The sequence below is a fragment of the Poromitra crassiceps genome, assembly GCF_964638095.1.
Source record: "Poromitra crassiceps genome assembly, chromosome: 12".
In the NCBI taxonomy this organism is placed as follows: Eukaryota; Metazoa; Chordata; class Actinopteri; order Beryciformes; family Melamphaidae; genus Poromitra; species Poromitra crassiceps.
The window spans coordinates 19,269,983-19,294,105 of NC_139632.1; the positions used below are offsets into that span (position 1 = coordinate 19,269,983).

General features: G+C 45.3%; 2 protein-coding genes across 3 annotated transcripts in view; both read left to right on the plus strand.

Moving 5' to 3' along the window:
• Positions 1-2,838, plus strand: part of sema6bb (sema domain, transmembrane domain (TM), and cytoplasmic domain, (semaphorin) 6Bb) — a gene marked incomplete at both ends in the record, with an annotated part of 85,806 nt that extends 82,968 nt beyond the window's left edge. Inside the window, one exon of the mRNA XM_083648380.1 lies at positions 1,931-2,838. Coding sequence (XP_083504506.1) covers positions 1,931-2,838 — 908 coding nt within the window. The remainder of the gene's footprint in view (positions 1-1,930) is intronic.
• Positions 2,839-13,290: 10,452 nt separating this feature from the next.
• On the plus strand, positions 13,291-23,840 carry LOC310786897 (uncharacterized protein). 2 transcript variants are annotated; one of them, XM_083648228.1, is made up of 11 exons: positions 13,291-13,410; positions 14,998-15,106; positions 15,724-15,798; positions 16,834-16,989; positions 18,970-19,288; positions 19,555-19,747; positions 21,257-21,302; positions 21,439-21,530; positions 22,162-22,272; positions 22,812-23,088; positions 23,453-23,840. In XM_083648228.1, exons 2-11 carry the CDS (start codon positions 15,104-15,106, stop codon positions 23,657-23,659), a joined length of 1,479 nt encoding a protein of 492 aa, XP_083504354.1. In that variant the 5' UTR covers positions 13,291-13,410; positions 14,998-15,103; the 3' UTR covers positions 23,660-23,840. The 2 variants fall into 2 exon arrangements, with proteins under 2 accessions (XP_083504354.1, XP_083504355.1); XM_083648229.1 differs by having other exon boundaries at positions 16,837-16,989.
• Positions 23,841-24,123: the final 283 nt, after the last annotated feature.

The following is a 24,123-nucleotide window of genomic DNA, read 5'->3' on the forward strand; positions in this document are numbered from 1 at the left end:
CTCAGGAGAGTGTCTGAGCGTTTGAAGCCCGACTGGTGAGGATCATACAGGTTGTTCTCAGAAAGGAATCCAGAGCTTCATTAAAGACTACGTACGCTCAAGTGTCTTGGAAAGGAAGGCGAGGAGTGAAACCAGCCTGTAATTTCCTTCTTGAGATGGGTTGAGTAATAGTTTATTATGCCGTTGGTTTATTATGCCAAGCCACCGGCCACATCAATTAACCGCCAGACGATTCCTTACTACTTGGGCCACAATCGGCTCCATTTGTCCCCATTAAAAATACATTTGTCCGACAATAAAAGCATGTTTGTTTAAAAGCCGCCGCTGATCCCTGTATGTTCCTTCTTCCTCCTCTTCGTTGTTTGTCACACTCCTCCTCTGTTCTGTTCTGCGGGTCAGTGAGTAAGTGGCTCCCGATGTCTATTAATGACATCATTTATTTTCTGTGTGAAAGGATTTATTCCTGCGTGCTCATGGAGACAGCCTGCTGCTGTTGCTGTTGTCATTTAAGAAACATTTACTATGTTTGTCTAAGAGGCCCCAATTGTTCGAGTTTGCCTTCGGCAACTTCTCTCTCCTTCTCTCTCTCCCTCTCCTCTCTCCCCTCCCCTCTCTCTTTCAATCTTCCTTTCATCTACATTTTGTTCAAATCTGCTCCCCTGGCATTAATTCCATTGTCTTTTTTGGTGTTGGTTCCCCTGGAGCTCGCACAGCAAAGAACAGCTTTTCTCCTGGCATTTTCCTAATTGATCCATGGCAGCCTGTGCTGTGGTCTCGCTGTATTCCTATCTTCAATTAAGCAATATCACACGAGAGGGAGTGCATTGTTGGCTAATATTGGCACTGCTGTGATTCGGTCGCAGGCACGAGGCCGCAGGCCGAGTGCCGTAGATAATCACAGCAGTGCCAATATTAGACAACAATGCACGACCTCGAGTGTGATATTGCTTTTATACAACAGTTCTATTAAACAAAGCTGATTAAAAAAATGACAAAAAGCTGAGAAAATAGATGATTTCTGTATTTATTCCTCCGCCAACAAAAATAGTCCCCCCAGCTTTCCCTTTGCAGAAAATGTAGCCTAATCAGCCTAATTAACTGCAGGCTGTCTACTCTACTACTGTCTACTCTACAGCTGTGAAGCATTTTGTTGATTAGGGCAGCTGTGAAGCGGAGTGATCTACACACAGTGAAGCGCCAGTGCATTATCATGAAATATAGGCACTCGTAGGATCCCTCTTGTCCAATCAAATTGCTCGGCCGGAACTACCTGTTGTATAATAATTCATCACCTCTTTTCTCCCGTGGAGTTCATCTCATGTTCTCCTACCAAAAAAGAAAAGGCACAAATGTATGGTATTTTCTCCTGATTCATTGCCCACTTTTCTATAAACACTGTGCTTTAAGTTCACCCTCGCACATACTCTAGAATATAAATGCAGTAAGGAGGAAAATGTCTGCATAATTATTGGAGCAAATAGGAATACATGTAAGTTTTGAGTAAATAATATACAGTATGGGAGCTGTAAACCATTACTCACCATTAATGCCAGGCTTGGAATCTTCTGCCGTAAAGCGAATGTTGTGAAACAAGTCAGGGTTGAGAGCAATTCTCAATCAGGAAGACAGTTATTACAGCTATTAAAATCACCGTCCACTTTAGGTAATGAAGGCAATTAGCCATTACACCAATGGCAGAGCTACCTTGGCTGGAGAGCATTCCGCCCTTCCCACCCACAGAGGGGAGAGAGAAAAGAGGCCATTTTCTCTTTGTGTTTGTGAACTCCCACATGTTTAATACAGGATGCTAATACTGATGCTCTTTAGCTGCTTCCGCAAGTTGACTGATAGCCCTATTTTCATGTGTGATTGTCCCCCCTCCCTCCCTCTCTCTCTCTCTCTCTCCCTCCCTCCCTCCCTCTGACTGTAGGTCTGCTGCTCCCAGAGAGTTTCATGGAGGAGCCCGATGGCCTGGTGTCAGTCAACCTGCTGGTGGTGTCTGCGGTATCAGCCTTCGCCACGGGGGCCATCCTGTCTGGCCTCGCCGTCTGCTGGATCATGAGTCACCGACACCGCCGCTCTCGAGGCTCCGGGGCCAACGGCGCCCGCCGCAAGGGAGACAAAGAGCAGAGCATGCTGGGCCAGGGCCGCAGCGGCTCGGTAATGAGCGTGACGAGAACCAGCGGCGGTGAGAGGCGCCGTTCACAAGCTGACAACCCCTTCGTGACGCCCAACGGCTGGTCTAAAGGAGAGATGGACCCAGGCTTGCTGCCCACCCCGGAGCAGACCCCGCTGCAGCAGAAACGGGGGATGCGTCTGCCAGACACCGACTGGGACCAGAGCCAGACCTTCCTCACTGCCGTGGGGACTCCCTGCCCCAATAACTCGGTCATCTACCTGAGCTCCAAGTTCCTGCATGGTGGAGGAGGGGGCGGAGGGATGGTGCGGTTAGAGGACCCCGGGGAGGTGGTGCTCCCCCCCCACACGGAGCGCCAGCGCTACCTGGTCCTCGCCACCCAGAGAGGGGATCACGGAGGCAGCCGCCCCGCCGGCACCCTGAGGAACTCAGCAGGAGAATACATCTACCCGGCCACGCCGCAGGACTCCCCCGACCGACGGAGGGTGGTCTCGGCCCCCACGCCCCACATGGACTATGGGGAGCCGCGTTGGAGCCACGAGGCGCTCAACTACAACAGCAACAACGCAGCGCCCTACCCCTGCCAGCGCCAGGGCCTCATCAGGCCCGACATGCACGGCCACCGAGGGCTCGGAGAACTGGCTGACTTCAGCCACCTTCTAGGGAAGAACGTGGGAGAGCGCACCCCCAGTGGCCAGTGAAGTGTAGTGTGCCATGACACCAAGCTCTCTCTGAAAACCCATTCCCTCCAACAGTAAACTGGAATAAATCAACCCCTCAGACTCACTGTCCCTGTCCGACCTCACCCTGTCTGTCCTCTCTCACTGTCATTCAATGTTCTGACATCATTCAGCTGACTGAAGAGGCTGACTCCTGAAGCCAGCCACTTAGAGAGAGAGAGAGAGAAATAAAGAGAGAGTTGAAAAAGAGGAGAAAACTCTCCTCACGGCTCCTTTCCTCTGCTCTTAATCTGAGGCGCACCCCTCTGCTCTGGAAGTGGTACGATGCACAGAGCTTGACCTTTACGCCGCCGGACAAACAATAAGGAACAGAGAGGGGTGCAAAGGAAGGGACATCTTTTGGGGGGAAAGGACAGTGTGGAGAATCAACTTATTGACAATTAGCTTGGAGCGCCAAATGTCAAAGGTCTCCCTCCACTATTTTGTTCTCCACATAAACCTTGTTTGGGTGTGAAATTTTGTTTCTGCTTTTGCTTTTTTGTGCCAGCGGCATCCAGCAGACGACAATGTGCTTTACCTTGGATTTCAGAAAAAAATCATATTAGACTAATACTGTTTTAGCTGTGCCAGAGGGGAGTGACTCTCACTGAACCATGCAGTGTGTGTGTGTGTGTGTGTGTGTGTGTGTGTGTGTATGTGTGTGTGTGTGTGTGTGTGTGTGTGTGTGTGTGTGTGTGTGTGTGTGCGTGCGCGTGCGTGCGTGCGTGCGTGTGTGTATATGTATGTATGTATGTATGTATGTATGTATGTATGTATGTATGTATGTATGTATGTATGTATGTATGGTATGTATGTGTATGGCCACAGCAAGCCCCAACCAGTGTCCTGTCTAACTGTGAATAACCACACAATGACGTTTCTGTAAGGGAGAAGTCCATTTTGATGTCAACTTTTTTTTTTCTTTCCCTTTGTATAAACAATCACACAGAGACCAATGCATTTTGTAATGTGGCTCTGCAAAGTTCTATGTGTGTTGACCAATCAGAGGTTTGGATGGGTGACCAGTGGCTAGTAAAGGGGTGAGACTCCCACTCTAGTTTGTGTGACTCCCAACACGTCGGACGCAGCACTCGACATAGCCATGAAAGAGTGAAAGAGAGCAATAATAAGCAAGAGAAGAAATGACGATAAAGACTGAATGAGGGTGACACTTTTTACCTTAATTTACACCCCCGGTTATATTTGATAATAATATCCCTATTTCCTCAACCAAGCCAACAGGAACTGAGCGAAGCCAGAGAGAGGAGCGCCCAGGGGAAAAGGAACAATATCTCCCTCCATCTCTCCCTCCCTCCCTGGCTCCCTCTCTCAGTATGCCGGGGTCTGTGTGACCTGACCTGGGGCCTCCCCTTGGCTCGCCAGTCCATTTGAAGGAGGGAATGTGAGCTGTGGTTGTCTGGCTGTCTGACTGGGCAGTGAGGCCCGGCCGCTGGGGAGCTCCATTCAGCCTCTTCTGCCTGACACTGAGCCTCTTTGTGCCCCGGAGCGGGAGGAGACAGCGGCAACAAATAACCGTTAAGAGTCAGGGACCCGGGCCCGGCATCCACGGCGTCCCGGCACCCACGGCGTCCCGGCGCCGCAGCCTCGCAGAATATCAATGAGGAGGACGCCACCTCCATCCGCTGGACCAGATACACCCACACCATCGCTTCACTCACACTGCCGAGGTACGGCCGTGCCAAGACGAGGAGGAGCCCCAGGGCCGGAGCTGGGACTGAGGCCAGGGTTTGGGGGACCGCTAACCTTCACAATGGTCATCCCTAGTGGCTCTATCCCTGTCTGTCTCACAACAAAAGCAAGCACTGGCTAAACAAAACAGACGGGCATGGGTGGACTTGGGTGTGGAATTACTCTTTCACTCCCTGTCTGTCCTTCTTTTTCTTTTTTTTGTCTGCTCTTATCCCTTCTTGATTCAAATGTAGATCCAGAGATAGTTTTCGTTCATCTGGGTCATAGTGGGGTAGCGGTGGATGTGCGTGTGTGTGTCTGTGTGTCTGTGTGTGTGTGTGTCTGCACGAGTGTATGTGTGTTGATCTCCTTGTCTTTGTGTCTATGAATACGTTACTCATATTGAGTGCAGAACAAACACATTTCCTCCATTTTACTCGGCTCATCCTTCCTGTCCCCCACCTTCCCCCCTCGCTAAACAGTCCCAAATCGGCATTAACAGTGCTCTAACCCTGGGTGGAAGCGTGCGTGGCGGTGCATACTGATATCATACTAATATCAGCACATACAAATACATCGCAGTGTGTATAAATCCGCAGCCAGCAACAGCTAGAGGTCTGAGGAGGACTAATCAAAGAGATTTATGAAGGCGAGGAGGAGAGGCGAGGAGGACGGGCGGGGGAACATGATGTTAGCGCATTAGCGCATTAGCACAGTGTATTCCTCACACATCCCCAAACGTCCCACCAGCCAGACAGTCCTGAAAGAGGTCACTGGGTATATCGACGGTACAAAGCCCTCCACCAGCCATCTCGGGCTCGCTCGACCTCTCTCTCTTCCTCCGTGGCCTCGGTGCTGCCTGCCTGCCTGCCTGCCTGCCTGCGTGTGTGAATGAGGCCTCTCTGTCTCAGCCCGTGGAGGCAGTCAGCCGTCGCCGAGTCCGCAGCTCCTCTCCGGTGTTTCACTAAACATGCCTGATTAGGCTGTAAGTACATTCCCTGCCCGCTAATGGCCTGATGAGCCCCTGCGAAGATTACTGCAGACACATCAGCCCAGAGAGAGAGGCACACACTCACCAACGCTTACCCCTCTGCACCACCAAACCACCAGCAAACACTCACACACATGCACGTGCGCGCGCATACGCACAAGTAGGTCCGTTAACCAAATTTTGCTTGCAATTGGATTAGGGTCAGCAATTATTAGAGCACAGGCCAAGAGCTTAGAATGGGCTCACATTGACTGGTTCTATGAATTGAAACTAAATTTGAATTTGACTAAAATGCATAATATGATTACTTCAGTCCAACATTACAGGGCAGCTAAACATTTCAGGGGTTCCCTTGTGGAGGACAGTCACCGTCACTCGCTTACATTCTTCTATTCTACCATTTCAATTCCTCGTCTTTCACTATCTATATACTCTCTCTCCCTTCTTTCAAACCCACTTTTTGGTCAGCAGACTCCCTCGCAGGCCCACGCAGTGCTTTTCTCTTGCTTATCTGTCACCGTTCAAGTTTCATTGGTTGATTTAACGAGTCAGTGACAGAAACAGAAATCAGAGTAATTCAACACGAAGCAATCGAAATCCGCCCTCCACTTCACATCAAATCCTTAATGTTTAACAATTTATTTATTTATTTTAGACGTTTTCAAAACCTCTCATGCGGTAAATTGGTTTCTTTGTGCTGCTCAGAAATGATTTTGTTTGGACTTTTTGATATGGAGCTCCCATATCGCCTGTCTAGTCCTCCTGACTTGCGCGCACACACACACACACACACACACACACACACACACACACACACACACACACACACACACACACACACACACACACACACACACACACACACGCACACACACACACACCATCTCCCTCTCTCCCACCCCTATCCCGCCCCTCCCTACACAGGACACACACACACACACCATCTCCACCCACCCCTTGTGACCCAGTCTGTCTGTATTTATATATATATATATCAGGTTGTGTCTGTGTGCTTGCTGAAGAGACCATGCCTTTATGTGTTGGGGTGGTTTGTGCCATGTGGCCCAGTGATGTGATGATGCCCCCCAGCCAGGAACTGCCATCTTGCTACAGTCATCTACTGTAAGGCCCTAAAAGGAGTCAGCCCAAAATAGGAGGCCGACTTGTATCTATCCACCATCACACTGGGGAGGAGTAACACCAAACTGCCAAGCCAACATATGAATGGAGAAGCACAAAGACAAGGCGAAAAACAAAATCAACGTTTGCATTTTTCGTAAAGTTGTAGTGAAACATTCTATTAGTCGATTTGACGCTGATCATTTCTGTCATGTTTTTTTCTTTTTCTATCGTTTGTTTCTGTGGTAGATATTTGGTTTGGAATTATATGGAATATTATTGTATATGATTTCAATTTCAATTCTCTGGTGTGTGGGATTTGATGAGGGTTTGATAACGAAGATATTATATTGACAATGACAATGAAACAGTACTGTGAGCAGCATCGAGGTCTCTCCTACTTTGATGCCTGTGCTGCTGAAATAAAGGAAATGGAGATGAGGAAGAGGAGGAATGAATGAACTCGTACAGAAAGAGCAACGACACACACTGCGTTTCTCCTGTAGAGTGGAGTCTCCTGCTACTGTGAAAGGACCCACCAGAGGCTGGCCCCGTCCCTAGGGGCCCCCCGGGGGGCGCTGTCATCAGATGACAGCACATGTCCCCCCACTACGTGTACATAACCTCGATACTTACATGTAATTTAAGTGCAGTAGCTGCATGACGACACAGCCTCTGTGTGTGTACAGAAGTAGCGACGTGTGAAATTTGTACAGTACATGCAAGTGTGTGTGCTTGTGTCCGCGAAAAAAAATCTGTCCGTCGTCACGCAAACGCAACACATGCATGCACCCTCCGACAACTGCACACACATTCTACATACATTGTCAAACACACACACACATAAATACATACATAAGCGCACACGCACACGCACACGCACACACACACACACACACACACACACACACACACACACACACACACACACACACAGACACACACACACGTCAGCAGTTGTACACCATTCTCCACAATGTCCTGAACTCTGCCTGTCACTCCGCATGGAGACTTTGCTCTATGTCAACTTTCTTATTCTAATAAACCACTCAGACATTGCCTTCTCACTTGTGTTCATTGACTGACAGTGTCTCTGACTTCCTTATGGCCCATTTGGTTTCATCCATTTGAAGCCCTTTCTTCTTACAGTACATTTCTAGTATTAAGCCTGTAGCTCATTGGTCATTATGCAAGATGACATGACTCCTTTCCACAAAAGATCCAGTTCTATTAATTATGCCACTCATTTACATAGCAACTCTAAGCTGCATAGAGTCAGCTGAGCAGGTTCTGCAGTACCGTTGGTCTTCTGTAGGGAGTGCTGTTGCTCCATAAGCCATGCATGCAAAGCAAAGCCTGGGAGCCAGATCTCTGCATGCATGTTAAAATGAAACACCACAAAACACATTTTTTGAGGACTGAATGCAGCTAGTCATCAGTGACAAGAATAGCTGTTTGTTTTTTCAGTTCCTGTTGCTCAGTTTAGATAGACGTTACATCACCATCTCCATCTTGAACCTCCTCTATTCTACTGTTACTGCAACCCAACCCAACTACCCCCACCCCCCGTCCCCCCCGTCTCTTCATCTCTGGGGAGCCTATCAGGCCATTTCACATCTGTTGAGTGGTAGAGGGCTGTGAGGGCCTGTCAGGACCTCTCCTTTTCTGATGTTTTATGGGTCTGAAGCCCTCCAGTGCTGCAGTACAGAGGAGGAGGGATGGAGGAGGAGGAGGCGGTGAATGGCAATGGCGTTCCCACACTGCGCACTATTCCACAGATGTAATGTGGCATCCTCGTTCAGCCTCTTCTGCGGGTCTAAGGTGGCTGCGTGTGCCAGGCCACTATAATTGACACCTTGTTTACCCGGCCTATGTGCTATCAGCAGGGGTGTAGTGGTAAATACAGAGGTGGGTAAACTATCCAAGGTGAGTAGTTTACCCACCTTGTGTTTCCCCTCATTCATTCAGTCGATCTGAAAATCAGTGGGTAAACTCTGCCTCATTTCAAAGAGGTGGGTACACTGTGTTTACCCTCCGCTAACACCCCTGCTATCAGATCTGTTGGCTCAGGTGTATGGGAGGGAATGTGCCCCTGAAACCATGCAATCCATCCTTCTTTTCTTCCTTCTCTCTCTCTCCTCCAACAACGCCATGACAGGTTCCCATAAATCTCTCACTCAATCAGCCAAGTCCCCAAATCTATCCTGTTCTCTCTCTCTCCCTCCCTCTCTCTCCCTCTCTCTCCCGCCCTCTCTCTCTCTCCCTCCCTCCCTCTCTCTCTCCCTCTCTCTCTCTCTCTCTCCCTCCCTTCACCTCAGTATTCCTCTCTCATACACACATACTGTACACTCTGAATCTGATTAATGAAGAGGCTGTAACAGTGCCAGCGGGTACTCTCCCTGATTTGACTCGCCCTACTCCACACAGCTGAGCTCCATGTAATGCCAGCCCACAGCCCTCTCGCCGTCTCCTCTCAATATTTAGATTCTAAATAGGCTACTTTATCCTCAGCGGTATACTCTAAATGTTATATCCTCTGCCTGCATCAGAGGCCCAGAGTGTGAAAACACACCTAATGTGCTATAAACGTCAGGGGTGTCTTTTGAGCCCAGATACATGCGTCAAGCACCGAGGAAAGCTATGGGCGCTGGAAAGGTCAGGTTGGTGCAGGGCCGCATACTCTTTACTAAAGTGATGAATATACATACAACTGCATAAACGTGTATACAGCAGTGTGTCTCAAACTCTTTCATGTCAAGGAGCCCTGCCTATACCGACACACATTGGAACACGGACGGACCAAACCCTCATTTGATAAGATTTTGTCCCAGGGTCCCCCATCTGATACGATTTTTGCTTTTAGATGTTTTATTACAGAAAGTGTAGCCATGGCCAAAATAGTCATACTGTCACATTCTGTGATTGTGTTACGTATGGATGGAATTATAGTGAATATAAATGATTCCCCTTTTTGCTGGGGACCACCTGGAATGCCTTCAAGGACCCCTTTCCACTTTGAGAAGCACTGGTATAGCCTACACACCATTCAGATATAGCACGCACACACGCACACACACACACACACACACACACACACACACACACACACACACACTGAAAACCAAGTTGTGGGTGTGGCAGATGTACAGTAAGCTTGACAACACATCCAGTAAAGGACTATCTGATTACATGATCAGTATCTGCTCTGGCATTGATTATTTCTATCTATAACCTGACACACTGCTCTGAGAATATTCCTAACGCAATCATCTTTCATAAAGCCTGGTCCAAACAGCATTGTTTTCTGTCAAAAACATACATTAATGTTTTCCTACTTTCATTTGCTTTCAAATGTAGAGTCAATGGCTGCCCTTATCCAGTGTACAGAAGAGAAATGTCATTTTTCTCCGATTAGTGGAAACCGGGCAGATTTCCAGGAACACTGAATAAAAAATATGGCTGCTTTGCAATAACAAGCTTGGACAGGAGAGGGTGTTGTGAACTGCTGAGAAAACTGTAGGCTGGCAAGCTGAAACCAGAGGAAAGGCTGGAACCACTCAAGTAGAAATCCCACAAGAGTCCAGCTGATCATTCCCTTTCTGCCCTTTTGTCTCTTCCATCTGTTACCCAACAGCTGGCTCACTCACATGATGAATCAAATCAAACCAATCAAACCTATTTATGCAGTGTTTTCAGATTTCACACAGAAATCAAATGTTTTTAAAGCACACTCTACAGAGAGAGCATATTAACCAATAATAGCCAATAAACTATAAAAAAAAAAAAAAAAAAAAGCAGAAACAGGACAAATGTATCAAAGCAATGTGAACAATAAAGTGAGAAGAGCACAAAAAGACATGAAGTGAAGGATGAAGAGCAATGTGAGACAACAACTGACAACAACGATGGGGGGGGGGGGGGGGGGGTAGATTGTGAGTGTGACAGGCTCATGTTGATTTCTGAGTCCATAAAATCAGGTTTGGCAAGTGGAGTGGGGGCAGGGGGCCCCCAAGTGGACATGCAGGGACAAGCAAAAAGCAGGAGGTTAAAAGTAGTGAGTGTTTCTGTGTCGGCTGGAAGACTTCCAAAAAGGAACTGAGATTTATAAAGTCCTGTCATCAGCCGGGTCCTTCAAGGTCCTGAGGATAGTATACTTCGGCTAAGTTCTGGGAACTTATAAGTTGCAACTTGGCTGGTAGCGTGTGACCTGTGTACAAAGGTGTGGTCATGCAGAGGTTTGTACGTATATTAGTAGTCACTCTTATGTTTGGTGATTTTGGACCTACATTATAAGTTGTATATTACTTATCCCTTAAGTAATTATTATGTGACACTTCCTTGTTCATCTCCCCTCTAGCATGTGTTGCTGAACTGGGGGCTTGGACCCAGATCTTCCAGCTGAAGGACGGTCACCCATTACATCACCCTGCTGCCTCTTGGTAATCAATACTTTGCTTAACGGGAAGCAAAATATGAGATTCTGAGAGTCAGCACGGTCTTTTGTGGTTAAAAACGACACATTTAAAAAGTGGTGCCTCTGGCCGTAGAAGTTATTCTAATGGTCCGGTATCTTAACTTCTTATCTTCTTGTGCTGATATGCCACCTATGCACTTCTACTATACACCCATCTTAAGGGCTGTGTATAGACTAGGAGAGTTCAGTTCAGTTCAGTTCACTGCAGTAAAGATGTCCTCATCAGCACTCTGGTTACCCTCAACTGACCGCCCAGCTGTGAGATAAACAGAAAACTAGTGTGTACTTGGGAAAGTGGAGGCTCTGCAGTGTAGCTATCAGGGTCCGTCAAACATCAAATTCCACACTGCTGTGTCTTTCATATCTCATAAAGTTTTTTTTACCAAGCTCATTTCTTTTTCCTCCTTGATTTCCCTTTATTTCTAACTCTATTTATGGTTTATCTTTCATACAGTTTGCAACCTGAGTTTGGCTGCTGCCTATAGCATATATATAAGGAATACCCGGCTTAAACATATAAAATGCACATCTGTGAGCCGCAGAACATGCATAGGTCTAACTATTGAAAGCAGGATGTGTGTAGGTAAGGTAGGTGTAATTGGGAAATCAGCAGGGTGTGTAAGAATGTGTAGGCCTAATTGCTGAGTCAGCAGGGTGTGTGGACTGTGCAACTGTGGCCTATGCAAAAAGTGTAGCCAGGAATCAGGGGGACATTGTCATGAGGCCAGAAGGGGCTGAGCTGTGGGCGCTGGGTGGCGCTTCCTCTTCCCCTTTCTCCACTCTGCTCTCCCTCTCTCTATACTCACACACCTGTCTCTGATCTAGGCTGATGGCAACGCTGGAGGTGGGGCTGTCAATTACTGGGCTCCTAAGCATGTCGACAAGCTGAGAACTTCGCCAGATCGTTAAACAGCTATTGGGGACACTACCCAGTCAGTAGCCAACCCGTCAGTCATAGTAAATTGTAGTGTATCTTGTGAAGAAGACATTCATAGTCTTAAGTTCTAGTATTTCGACCAGCCTATCTCAAGCTCTTGTCATCCTGCTACCTGTGGACTGAATACCTGTTCTACTCTCCTCTCATAGATTCTAACCAACCACCTGCAGCTGCGAGCCTCGATCCAGGGACCTCAAGCCTCCACTCCTGACCCCCTACGGGCCGGGCCCCACAGGTTTGACCCAGCCACAGCCTCGCCGCGCTCCACCCTCTAGCCTTCAACTCTGACTCTCAGTAAAGATCATTGAACATTGTCTTGGTTTCCTTGTCTGCTCTGGGGTTCTGTCCCGGCTTTCCGGGTCTGATTTGTGCCAGACCCGGATCTGGTCTGTGACAAACATAAACATTTTAAAGGTCCCATTTTGTGCAAAACCTGTTTTCTCTTGTAAATACTATGCTGTTGTCATCCCTCAGCCTATGCACATTGTGCAACGCATTACTAACGTGAAATACAGATTTGGGCGATGTACCTCAGCTAATGAGAAAATACAAATACTGAGGGATGAATTCTCACAGACTCGGACAAGTGTGGGTCATAGAATAATGCCATGGACAGTATTGTGAATGGGAGCACTTTGGGTGGACACATGATGATCAGTGTAAATAGTTTGCACTATGAAGATATTAAAATCCAGGGGCGTCCGGCGGGTACTGTAGTGGTACTGTGGGTTCGCGCCCCCGTGTGCGGCTTGGTCGGGCGTCCAATAGGCTACATGCACGATTGGCTGTGGGTGGGAAGCCGGATTGAGGTTATGTGTCCTGGTCACTGCACTAGCGCCTCCTCTGGTCGGTCAGGGCGCCTCTTCGGGGCGGAAGGGAACTGGTGGGAATGATCCTCTCACATCCTGCCGGTGAAGCTCCCCGCTGTCAGGTGAAAAGAAGCAGCTGGCAACTGTGCATGTTTCGGAGAAAGCATGGAGCTATTAGTCTACGGCTCTCCCCAGATCGGCAGAGGGTGGAGCAGGGACCTGGAAATCTGAAAAATAAACAAATATTAAAATCCAGTAGGTGGCGGTAATGCATTAAAAGCTGTTTGCCACCCGCCATAAAACACCTAAAGAAGAAGTACCCTAGCTGCAACAACATGCTAACTACAACTTTTTGGATACAACCTCAAAACCGTTGTTCCTGATCGTTTTAGTTCATTGTTGAACGTTTTTAATTTAAAATCTGGATTTATCAAACAAACAATTGAACACATTACCTAAAGTTAGTTAACTCTGACTGTAATCACCTCCTCATCCCCCTCGGCTGACGTAGCCGAGTCATTTCTCGTTGGCAGAGGTAAGAACACACACGGGCGCTTGCTTCGGTGGGAAAAGTTTAGTGCATTTAGCCTGATTCAGCCCGTCTATGTTTCCGCCAGCGCTATATATGTTATGGATCCCACTGCATTTGTAACGCTTTATAGCCTCGTTTGTCGTCTAGACTGGGGAGAGGACATACGATAGCCCCATTTGTTGTGTCGTAGCCGTAGGAAGCAGCTACCAGTTGCAAACCTGGCTAGAGGACTCCTCTCCCTAGCCCCTCTCAGAGGAGAGCTGATAGAATTGCGTCTGAGGGCTAGGGAACTAGATCATCAATGCACTGCTTAACGTTAAGCCACATTAAATAATCTTCACCAACGTAACATTACACATCAAGTAACCGTAACCAACTTTTAGAACATAATTCACGTTTATCTGTCTACCCAGATTGTACCATGCCCCCCCCCCCCCTTCCCCCTTTAACAAATTGCATAGTACAAATGGTGTATGTCAACACATAAACATACAAACAGAAAACAGATATACATAGCCAGGTGAACATGCAGACAGAATACCGCTGTGCGGCCTTGCCTGCAACTTGGCTGCTGTGTGGCCAATGAGACCAGCATCACTGATGATGTCAGATTTATGACATCACTGATTATGTCATCAGTGGGATTTATGACATCATTGATGATGTCACAGTGGGATCAGGGATTTATGACATCACTGATGATGTCTCAGTGGGATTTATGACATCACAGTGGGACAATCACACTAGTGACACTGTGACAGCACGATCAAGCGGTAGTAAACTCAAGTCCAATGCTGCTGATCATGTACTCCAAATTATCAGCACGCCTGTTGATTATGGCAGCAATGTTCTGCACATTAGCAAGGGATATTTCACCTCTGTCTCTTTCCATCTGGCTTCAAGGAGACAGCCAATAGGACCAATCAGTGTGACATCGCGCACCCGGAAATGCCACCTGGAAAATGCGGAACCGCAGCAGTATGAGTTGTGCCAAACAAACTTTAATATCTCAAAAACTATACATCACATCACTTATATTTTGACATTCTGAGTGAGAGCAGAAGTAGCTCAAGAAGAGTCTGATGTATAAATTATGTATGTCGTGTTACAGTTGTGTGAACTGTTGCAGTTTTTAAAATGAAGTGAATTTAGTAAACAGCACAGCCGGCTAGAGTAAGACACTCAAGGCTGGCTCCATAGAGTCTCATTATAAGCTGCCGTTTGCTTACCAACGCTGATCCCTCGTATATTGTGGCTAGCCAAAGAATTCTAATTTCGATTTGCCTGGCATTGCCACGCCAACTCGCATTGCACTGACTGCATTGCATTTTCCACATCAAATGAAACATGAGCTAGCTGACAGATTCGTCAGGTTCCCATAGAGTTTATAATGCGCCTACTATCAGAATGGTTTACAAGAGACAGGCTACCACATTTAACATGCTATCCAGGCTGAATGGAGAGCACACACCGGAGGGATGAAGGTAACAAATTGTAATGATATTGTCATTGAATCTGGGATTTTTATAAGGTTAAATAGACAGAGATCACAATGCTATGTAACCAATATTGATTATCAATTTTATTCAGCCTCCATCACGGCGCCCAGGCCAGCTTCTAGTCCAGCCTGTATCAGTGTTGTCCTGGCCAGCCTTCAGTACCACCTCTCCACCCTTGATCAGTGCACCCTTTCCAAATGGTAAGTGAGAATTGAATACTCTGACATTGTAGACAGATAAAGCATGAATTTGTTGGCCAGATTTCACCACCAAGGGGCTGAGGGGAAGTTTATGATGACGACAACTAATGAAAGCCAGCAATTCTCATCTATAGTGTGACCATGGCTACCATCAACTCTGTCAAAATTCAATTCTTCCTCTCCAAAGAAAATCGGTTTTCATGATGGGAGAACGTTTAATCTGCCATGAGCTTCTAAATTTCTTTAGAGTTTGATATACTCTATTAGCAATAATATGTCTCCCAAAGGATGGGGTATTCCAGAAAGCAGGTTTAATAACTACACCGATTTTAACTAACCCATAGTTGAGAGAAACCTGGGATTTTAGATTCCAAGAAGTTAGATTAGATGAACTCCAGGTCAGTTACCATGGTAACTTTCACTCTGAAGCTAACCTGCTTGGTAGCAGCTTCACTTGAACTCACCTCCAGTATTTGGTCAGAAAACCTGTCAGCCTGCAGCGTTTTACTTGGGAGAAAGATCATATTATTCACAGTCACAAGATCCAGTGACTGACCGAATATGGCTGAGAATTCAATTTGCAATATCCAATAATGAAGTGCTTTTTACTTCACTAGGACAATGGGGAAATTGTGTCTGTGCTTCCCTCGACCATCGACAACCCAGGCACTTCTGCTGAGTCTGAATCTCAGGTAGGTTATCAGAAAATGTTTATTTCTGTCATTTTATGAAGTGTGTATAGGAAGTGAAACATGTTTTTTGCTTGATAGCTTGATTAGTGACTTCTCCCACAAAAACAAGTCGAGACAAGAACATTTTTGGGGGGATTTGGAGTGATTTGTTCCAGCGAACCAGTTCTAAACAAAGTAGCAAAGTAGGGATGTCACGATACTAGAATTTCTACTTCAATACCGATACCCAGGAAAATATCGATACTCTATACCATTTTCGATACCACAGGAAGGGGGGATGATGACACATCAAGAGGCATAAAAATAAAATTAGACAGATGGACGGACAGACGCACACTTCTCCATAATCTAGTCCTGATAAAACTTTGAACTTGGACAGCATATTACCGCCACTCTAGCCACCAGAACACATTTAGCTTGTTGAAGCAACAGATACCCAATGATAGAGAGGGAAATATCTGTGATTTTTCATTAGAAGAAAGCACTGGTGGTATCAAAACTGTTGCAAATGAGTATTGTATCCATTTCAAATTTTTTGTATTGATACTTTCGATACTATCGATACCTGTTGCAAATGAGTATTGTATCCGATTCAAATTTTCAGTATTGATACTTTTCGATACTATCGATACTTTTGACAACCCTATAGCAAAGTAGACAGTACAAACAGAAACAGTAAAACAAGGCTGATATCTGAACGTACAAACAGGAAAGTATAGCATGTAGGTAAGGGCACAGTTTCCTCAAATAGAAAAATGACATAATGGGGCTTTAAGGTTGATGTCCTACCACTGGAAGCTGTGACTTTGGGTTGTGATTTCACTTCTCATTTCCACTTGTGCATTTGTATTAAATCAATTTGAATGGCAAACATAACATCTTTTGCTTGTTTGGTGTAGGCTAGGTTGCTGTAGGGTCTGTGTTTTTGTAGCACCTGATAGCATCCTGAAATGTTAATTTGTATTCAACACATTTTCCAACAAGGCCTGATGTCAGTACTTTTATATAATGCATATTTCCTCACCTCTTTGTCAGGAGATGGTGGGAATGCAGGTTCTGAACAGACTGCAGTCTATATTGGAGCAGGCCTGTGAGCAACACCCTTTGGACCTAGACTCTGTTGAGTTCATCTGCAGGAGTGAAATGACTCTAATCAGCGCACTCTCTGATCGCATAGACTTCCCACAGGAGGTAGGTTCACTGCTCTTTGTTCCATGTGCCTTGATATTTCAATAAGATCGCTGACATGGACACAAAGTGGGATTTTCAGACAATCTAATGCACATTGCAAAGGAATAGTATGTTTAATTAGAAGGCAGAAGTCCCGATTCTTATTCTGACCATTTGAAAGTGGTGCTATTCCTTAACTGCGTCTTCCCTTGTATGTAGACAGAACACATTTTTCTTTCTTTCTTTTATAGATTATGTTTGCCGGCATATTTTCACCTTTAAAATAATTCACCAACCGGAATGGGAAGCAGAAAGGCGGGTCTTCCGCTCATTAGTCCAATCAGAAAGCAGAAAGGCGGGTCTTCCGCTCATTAGTCCAATCAGAATCCAATATGCCGCATTCGCGGAACTCGGGGCTTGTCGTGATTGGTCGGATTCCGTCGAACTTCCTTCCGGTCTGAAGGTTTTTTCCCCAACTTCCTTGTGCATGTTCTGGGGGTGTAACGTACAGACTGTATAGCTGCATTCGCCGGATGTAGATGAGACAGTCTGTTTTAAGAGACTACGCAAGCCCCCTTCCTGGCTATTCATTGGCTACATGGGTCATGCATTTTGGACCTCCGCTGGCGCCACTCTCTTACTAGATTGCTCTGGTGTAACCAAAAACGTGACCAAAATCGCAGAACCCACTTACTCCCTTTTTATATAGGATGGAGAATGAAGGGAGTGAGGGTGTCAGAGGGACAGGGGACAGGCAGAAGAGAGGGGGGGGGGTGTTGCATGAGTGGAAGAGGTGGTTAGTCGGGATTTGAAAGTGGAGAGTGAGGGTGGGGCTGGGAGTTCCAAAGTCTGGGTGCTGCTCTCGAGAATGCTTGATCTCCAACGCTGCGGAGTTTGGATGGAGGAACAGTGAGGGGAACAGTGGATGAGGATCGGAGGGTTCTCGTGCGTTCCTTTATCGCAAAAGAACTGGGATGTGGAGGCTAAATGACATCACATCCGTTTAGTTAGCATTCCATTTGCAGAAAAGTTGAGCTGGGAAGTTCACTGTTCACTGGTCAGATCCACTCGCTAGCCAGGCTAGCCATTGTTAGCAATAACAGTTGATAACAAGGCATTTCGTGGCATTTTACGCATACAAACACTGCAGCCTCATGTCCACACAGATAGAACTAGGCCGTGCTGTGTGTACAGCTGATTTAATGAGACACAAACAAGACAGAAGTGCTAAATAGCATTTATACGATTATAACTACTGTTGTTGTGCGGATCAGCCATCTTGGATTTTTGAGGACGGGGCTGCTGAGGCTCCTATGAGTTTGGAATGGGAAATACCAGCTCTAGTGACATCACGTCCCAGCTCATGAACTTTGAACCGGTAAGATTACCAGTTCCCAGTTATAAAGGAATACACGATTCGTGTGGGGTGATGGGGGAGGAGGAGGTCAGTCAGATAAGGGGGGCGCCAGGCTGTGGAGGGCTTTGAAGGTGAGGAGGAGGAGTTTGAAGGTGATGTGTTGTTTGATGGGGAGCCAGTGGAGAGAATGGAGGACAGTAGGTTTGTAGACAGTAGGAAATTGGTAGACAGGAAAAGCGGGGAGAGAGAGGGGGGATGACTGGAAGCCGGGCCAGCTGCAGACTGGACCAAGCCCGTGTGCTTTGTGTTCCACCAATTTATGTGATTTAACGGAATGTATTTCCCCCTCCTCAATGTTGCCACCCCTAACCGCATTCACTCTACAACTGCAGACAGTCTTTGGGGGTAACATTGCACTAACAGTAGTACTCCTAGTTTCAGAGGGTGTTATATTAATCACGATTAAAATTTTAAACTTTGCACTCCTAATTTACAGTATATTTGATGTTGAATTGCTACCGTTATGTTGTAAATGTACACCAAAGATGAAATGGTTAAATTACAATCCTGTTGTTTGAAATAAAATACAATTGTTTTATGCTTCAAAATGATCTCACTATTGACAAATATAAACTTTCTTTTAGGTACTTGAAGGTCTTTTCCAGCTGGTCACCCTCGCCAACAATGAAATTGATGTGAGAAGAACAACACTTGTGGTTGACACGACAATAACGGGGCGAGTTGGGCGACCAAAGATGGTCGTTTCCAAAGCCTACCTCCAGGACTTGATGGAGATGGAACTGCCTGTGCCCTGTATCTCCAAACTGCTTGGGATCTCAAGGAGATCAGTCAGCCGTAGGATGCGGGACTGGGGCCTCTCAATAAGGGGACGCTACAGCAAACTGACTGACGATGAGCTTGACAACTTGGTCTTGGCAATCAAGCAAGCCTCACCAAATTTGGGTTGGTTCATTTTAAAGGAATGAGTTTTGTAAAGATTTTCTGTGAAGTCTAAAATCTTTGTCCTTGCCATCCAACACCGAGCCGTGGCACTATCTTTTAAAGTGACATTTAGCTTCCTCAGGACAATTAGTCATCATAGTTTGTATCCCTGAGAAATGGTCAAAGACCTAAACTGTTTGGCAACACTCTTCACACTATCAGTTTATCCCACATTATTCCCTGAATAAGTCTTTAATAACAATGTTTTTCGCTTGATCTTCCCTTAGGCCACGTGATGGTAAAGGGACAACTCAAGGCTTTAGGCCATAGACTTCAGTGGACCAGAGTGTGGAACTCAATGCACCGTGTTGATAGCCTGGGAATACTTGAGAGAACAGGAAGCCTTGAAGCGAGAAGGAGTTACAGTGTTCCAGCTCCTCTTTCACTCATACATGTTAATACCAACCACAAGTTGATCAGGTAAGCTGACAGCAAAGAGATGCTTGCATACACACTGTGTGTGTGTGTGTGTGTGTGTGTGTGTGTGTGTGTGTGTGTGTGTGTGTGTGTGTGTGTGTGTGTGTGTGCAAACGATGTAGAGAGAGAGTGAGACAAAGAGAGAAAAGAAAGGTAAGGTGTGTGTGTCATGGGTTGGTGTAAATCTTTTAAAACCAGTTTGATATTCTTCGTATATGGAATTTTGCCACTAGGTGTCGCACTTTGAGCAGTGCTTCCCAGTTTAGGCGATAAATGGCTGTAGTGCGACTCCAGTCCACTTGTGGCGATAATGCACCTCTAAGCTAACGTGTCCATCGTAAGTGCAAAGTTATGGCCCTCTGAGATCAAAACTTGAACCGCGTTTCTGGATCGTATGGATTTAGCATGGATTTTAAAGACTCCTTTTCTACTCTTTTGGACACCCATCTTAGCCAGGTGAGTGGTGACTGGTGTCCCGTTTATATTCTTAACTCCAACAACTCAACTCAGTGCACTGTGCACACACCCCCCCCTCTCGTTATAACGTTAGATGTGGAGGTCGCTACTTCTACTTGTAGCTCAGCTGACAGGAGTCAGACACACATGCATTTAACGAACACACTAACAACGTTATGATCGCACGGTGAAACGTTGCATTTAGAACACGTTATCACAACAAAACAGCATGTGGGACCACTGAGTAGCGAACAGCTTCTCGCTGTGTAACGTCAGTAGCCTCGCTCTGTCTGAGTTACGCGTGTCTGTGTGTTAGGCCAGCGTTAGGTAGGAATGGGACAGTAAGATTTTAGAGAAATACATTGTCGGTTCAGCTGGTTGATGTTAAATCAAACCGGTTTAAGCTCGTACACCGGACCGGCAAAACCGGAAATCGGCCCAGGCCTAGTCATGACCGGGATGATATATCAGCTCTAGGTTTATTTTAGACGTAGACACCTGCAACATATAGCTAGAACTTTCAATGTCTCCGTTATCCTCAAGTCTGCCTTGATTGCTGAGAGCAAGGTGCAGGTCATCTTATGTTAAAGCTGACCACATCATGTTACTCAGCACAACACTAGGAAGAGGGGTCTGGAGATGGACACAAGGACCTGCACAACCTCTGTGAATGCCCCCCTCCCCAAGTCATCATAACCCTTAACCACAATAAAATATGTACATTCCCGGAGGTGGGTGTGTCTACAGGTCTTTGCATCAACTGAGTTGTTGCCACCATGGGGATTGGGAATATGGAGGTGCCGCTACAGTACACCAGCCAGTAGTTGCCAGTATAGACTTCCAAAAGCAGCATCAAAATGTCCATTTCAGATGCCAATTACATTTTGGATCTTTTAAATGTTAGAATATTCTTACTTTTTTCACAAGTAACTACTGGTAAGGTTTCAATAAACAAAATCCCAATATTTCCATCATCAAAGGCTTTGGTGGGACAAGATGTATTGTGATTACATCAAGCAATGAATATATATACTGTATATATATATCTATTTTCAGATATGGTGTGGTACTGTTTGGTGGAATTGATGGATTTTCAAGAAAGGTTGGTGCCGCCCGGAGTTATTTTACTTAATATTAAAAGCATCACACAAGGGTCAGTATATCATTAATTAATAGGTTAATTGAGTACTCGGATACTGTGGTGCCTACTTTTTTACTTTCTATGAATGCTCTCATAGATCATGTACCTACAAGCAGCCAACAATAACAAGGCGTCAACAGTTCTGGAGTTCTTCCTTGAGGCTGTAGACAAACACGGATTGCCATCCAGGTAACAGGCTGTTTAAATGTTAACATTGGATGTATTTTGGGGGGGGGGGACTGAATATTAAAGGATAAGTTCACCCAAAACTGAAAATTCAGTCATTGTCTACTCACCCCCATGCCGATGGAAGGGCAGGTGAATTTTGTTAGTCGACAAAAGATTTGTGAAGTTTCACAACAAGATACCATTGCAGAATTTTGTGATCTAAAAAACTTTACTGGCTGTATACTGTATAGAAGTGAACGGGAAAAGGAACCTACTTATCACATGATTTATTACCTCAGTAAACACTTTCCTAATGAGTTTATGGTCTCAATCGTTAGTTTCAAGTCTTCTTCAATACAGCACGATCTTCATTTACTAAATTATGGGCTTATTTTGTGTAAAATAGACGATAAAGCAGACTATGCTTTGAGGTGTGCTTTAGATGTCTCTGTCAAGCTCACCGATCATAGACCAATAGCAGGCGGCGCTCCAGCTCTGTGGGAAACTAGCCAATAGTGAAGCCTGTTATAGGGGCTATGCCTTTACTTATAAACCTGGAGATGCAGTCAGTTGTAATAGTACAGCTACAATAAAATTTCACATTTATTGTGAAATTACTTAACATGGTATCTTTATGGTTGTACATGTCAAGGGTCAGAGGCAACCAAGGTGCGGAAAATGTGGACATTGCCAGTCATATGTTTGCAGTTCGTGGCTCTGGCAGGGGAAGCTTCACCTCATCAAAAAGTGTCCATAACCAAAGGTAATACCAGTGCATGCTAGTAGCTTATATTGTGTCATAACACTTTCTTTTTCAAAATGTTCAAAACATATTTGGCTTGTGTATAGCTAAATTATGATCTGCTGCCAATGCCATAAATTATGGTGTTAAAAGTTGTTGCTGAGACCAATAATCATATTAATGTTATTGAGATCAAAATCTGAACCATGCAGAAAGTACATTAATAGAGTATGTGACATTATTATTTTTGTTTCATTTGTATCATTTATATTAACATTACATCCAAATAAATATATTAAATGCTTAGTATTTATTTGATCTTTGTTGTTATATATTAGTTAAAGTGATTGGTGAATTGTCCCAAATTCCACTGTATTTTCAAAACAAAATGCAATAGTTACAAAATCCATGTACAGGGAATTGTCACCCAACTACAGTATTGTGAATTGTATCGGGAAGTCATGCCGATAGCATCCCTAAATGTTATAGTTGTAGCATTTGGTAAGCTGCAACTTAAAGTCATGATACTGCAAAATTTTATCTTTGATTATGTCTTTCAGGTTGCAGCACCTGTGGCGTGAGGTTTGGAGTATCGTGACAATTATTTACTTCGATTTGCTCCTCAGCCTAGAGAAGGACGGCCTACTCGACCCAGCAAATTCCACACACCTTTTCTGTGCTCAGTATGTCTTTGTGCCTCGAATTCAGAAAGATCTTGACACGTTCACAGGTGGCTGGAATGACCATTCACTCCGAACAGAAAATAACCGCACTCCTAACCAGCTGTGGGAACTCGGGAAGGTTGAGAACCCTGTCAGCACTCCTGACAATGAGGAGGTAAAGTGGAAATACATGAGATTTGTAGTCATGTGTTTTATTCATGAATGTGTTGGCAGACCTTACTTGACCTTACAGACCTTACTTTCTGTGGTAAAGTAACACCAGAAAGCTTTAAAGAGTGTGGAGTGCGCTACTCTATCATGAATAATAATTTGCGAATCTAGTTTAGTGATCATGTAAACATTGACTAATCAGACGAGTGGAAAAGATAAAAGAAATAAATGATGGACAGAATTGGTACATTTGACATTTTTATTTTTAGGGCTCTGTTGGGAGCCATATGATTACTATAAAAGTTTTTCTTCTTCTTCTTCTTCTTCTTCTTCTTCTAACCTCTATAATATCTACTGTACTATTTCAGGGGGTCCATTTTCGAGATGTGGACATCGCAAAAATGAAAGAAATTGGAGTAAGGGTTCCTGCAGTGGCATCTCCCCTGGGCATGGAAGGACTGCATCGTTATAATCCAACTGCGCCCTCATCGTGTTATGGAACAGACATCTACACTGCTCTTGTCCAGTGTGTGGAGAGTACCCAGGAACACTCAGAGGAAGCATCAGGCACTTGAACCAGAGTGACTGCACACTGGAGCAGACTGAAGTAAAGTCACTAGACTCAGGCCCAGGGTAATCCTGGCCTGGCCCAGGGTAATCGTGGGCCAGGATTTGTAATCCTGTAATTAATTTAATTTAATTTAATTTAATAACGGTGAATTCCCCCCTTTTATTTGTTTGTACCAAGGGGATTCTTTTTTTTTCTCCTTTTTTTCCCCCACACAAGTATTTTTATTGAGGGACGTAAAAGATATACAATAAAAACAGTATTGGGTACAGTCGGTATTCATCCCTTTTTTCTTTTCGTTACAAGAATATGAAACATGTAAGTTAAAGTACAGAAAAAGAAAAGACAAACAAACAAACACGGGTTCCATCCCTTTCAGCTTTAGGTTGTAGTGGTTAGTTGTGTAGGTACTTGTGCATGTTATGTGTGAGTTGCAGATGCTTGTGTGTTATGTTGTATAAAATGCTAATC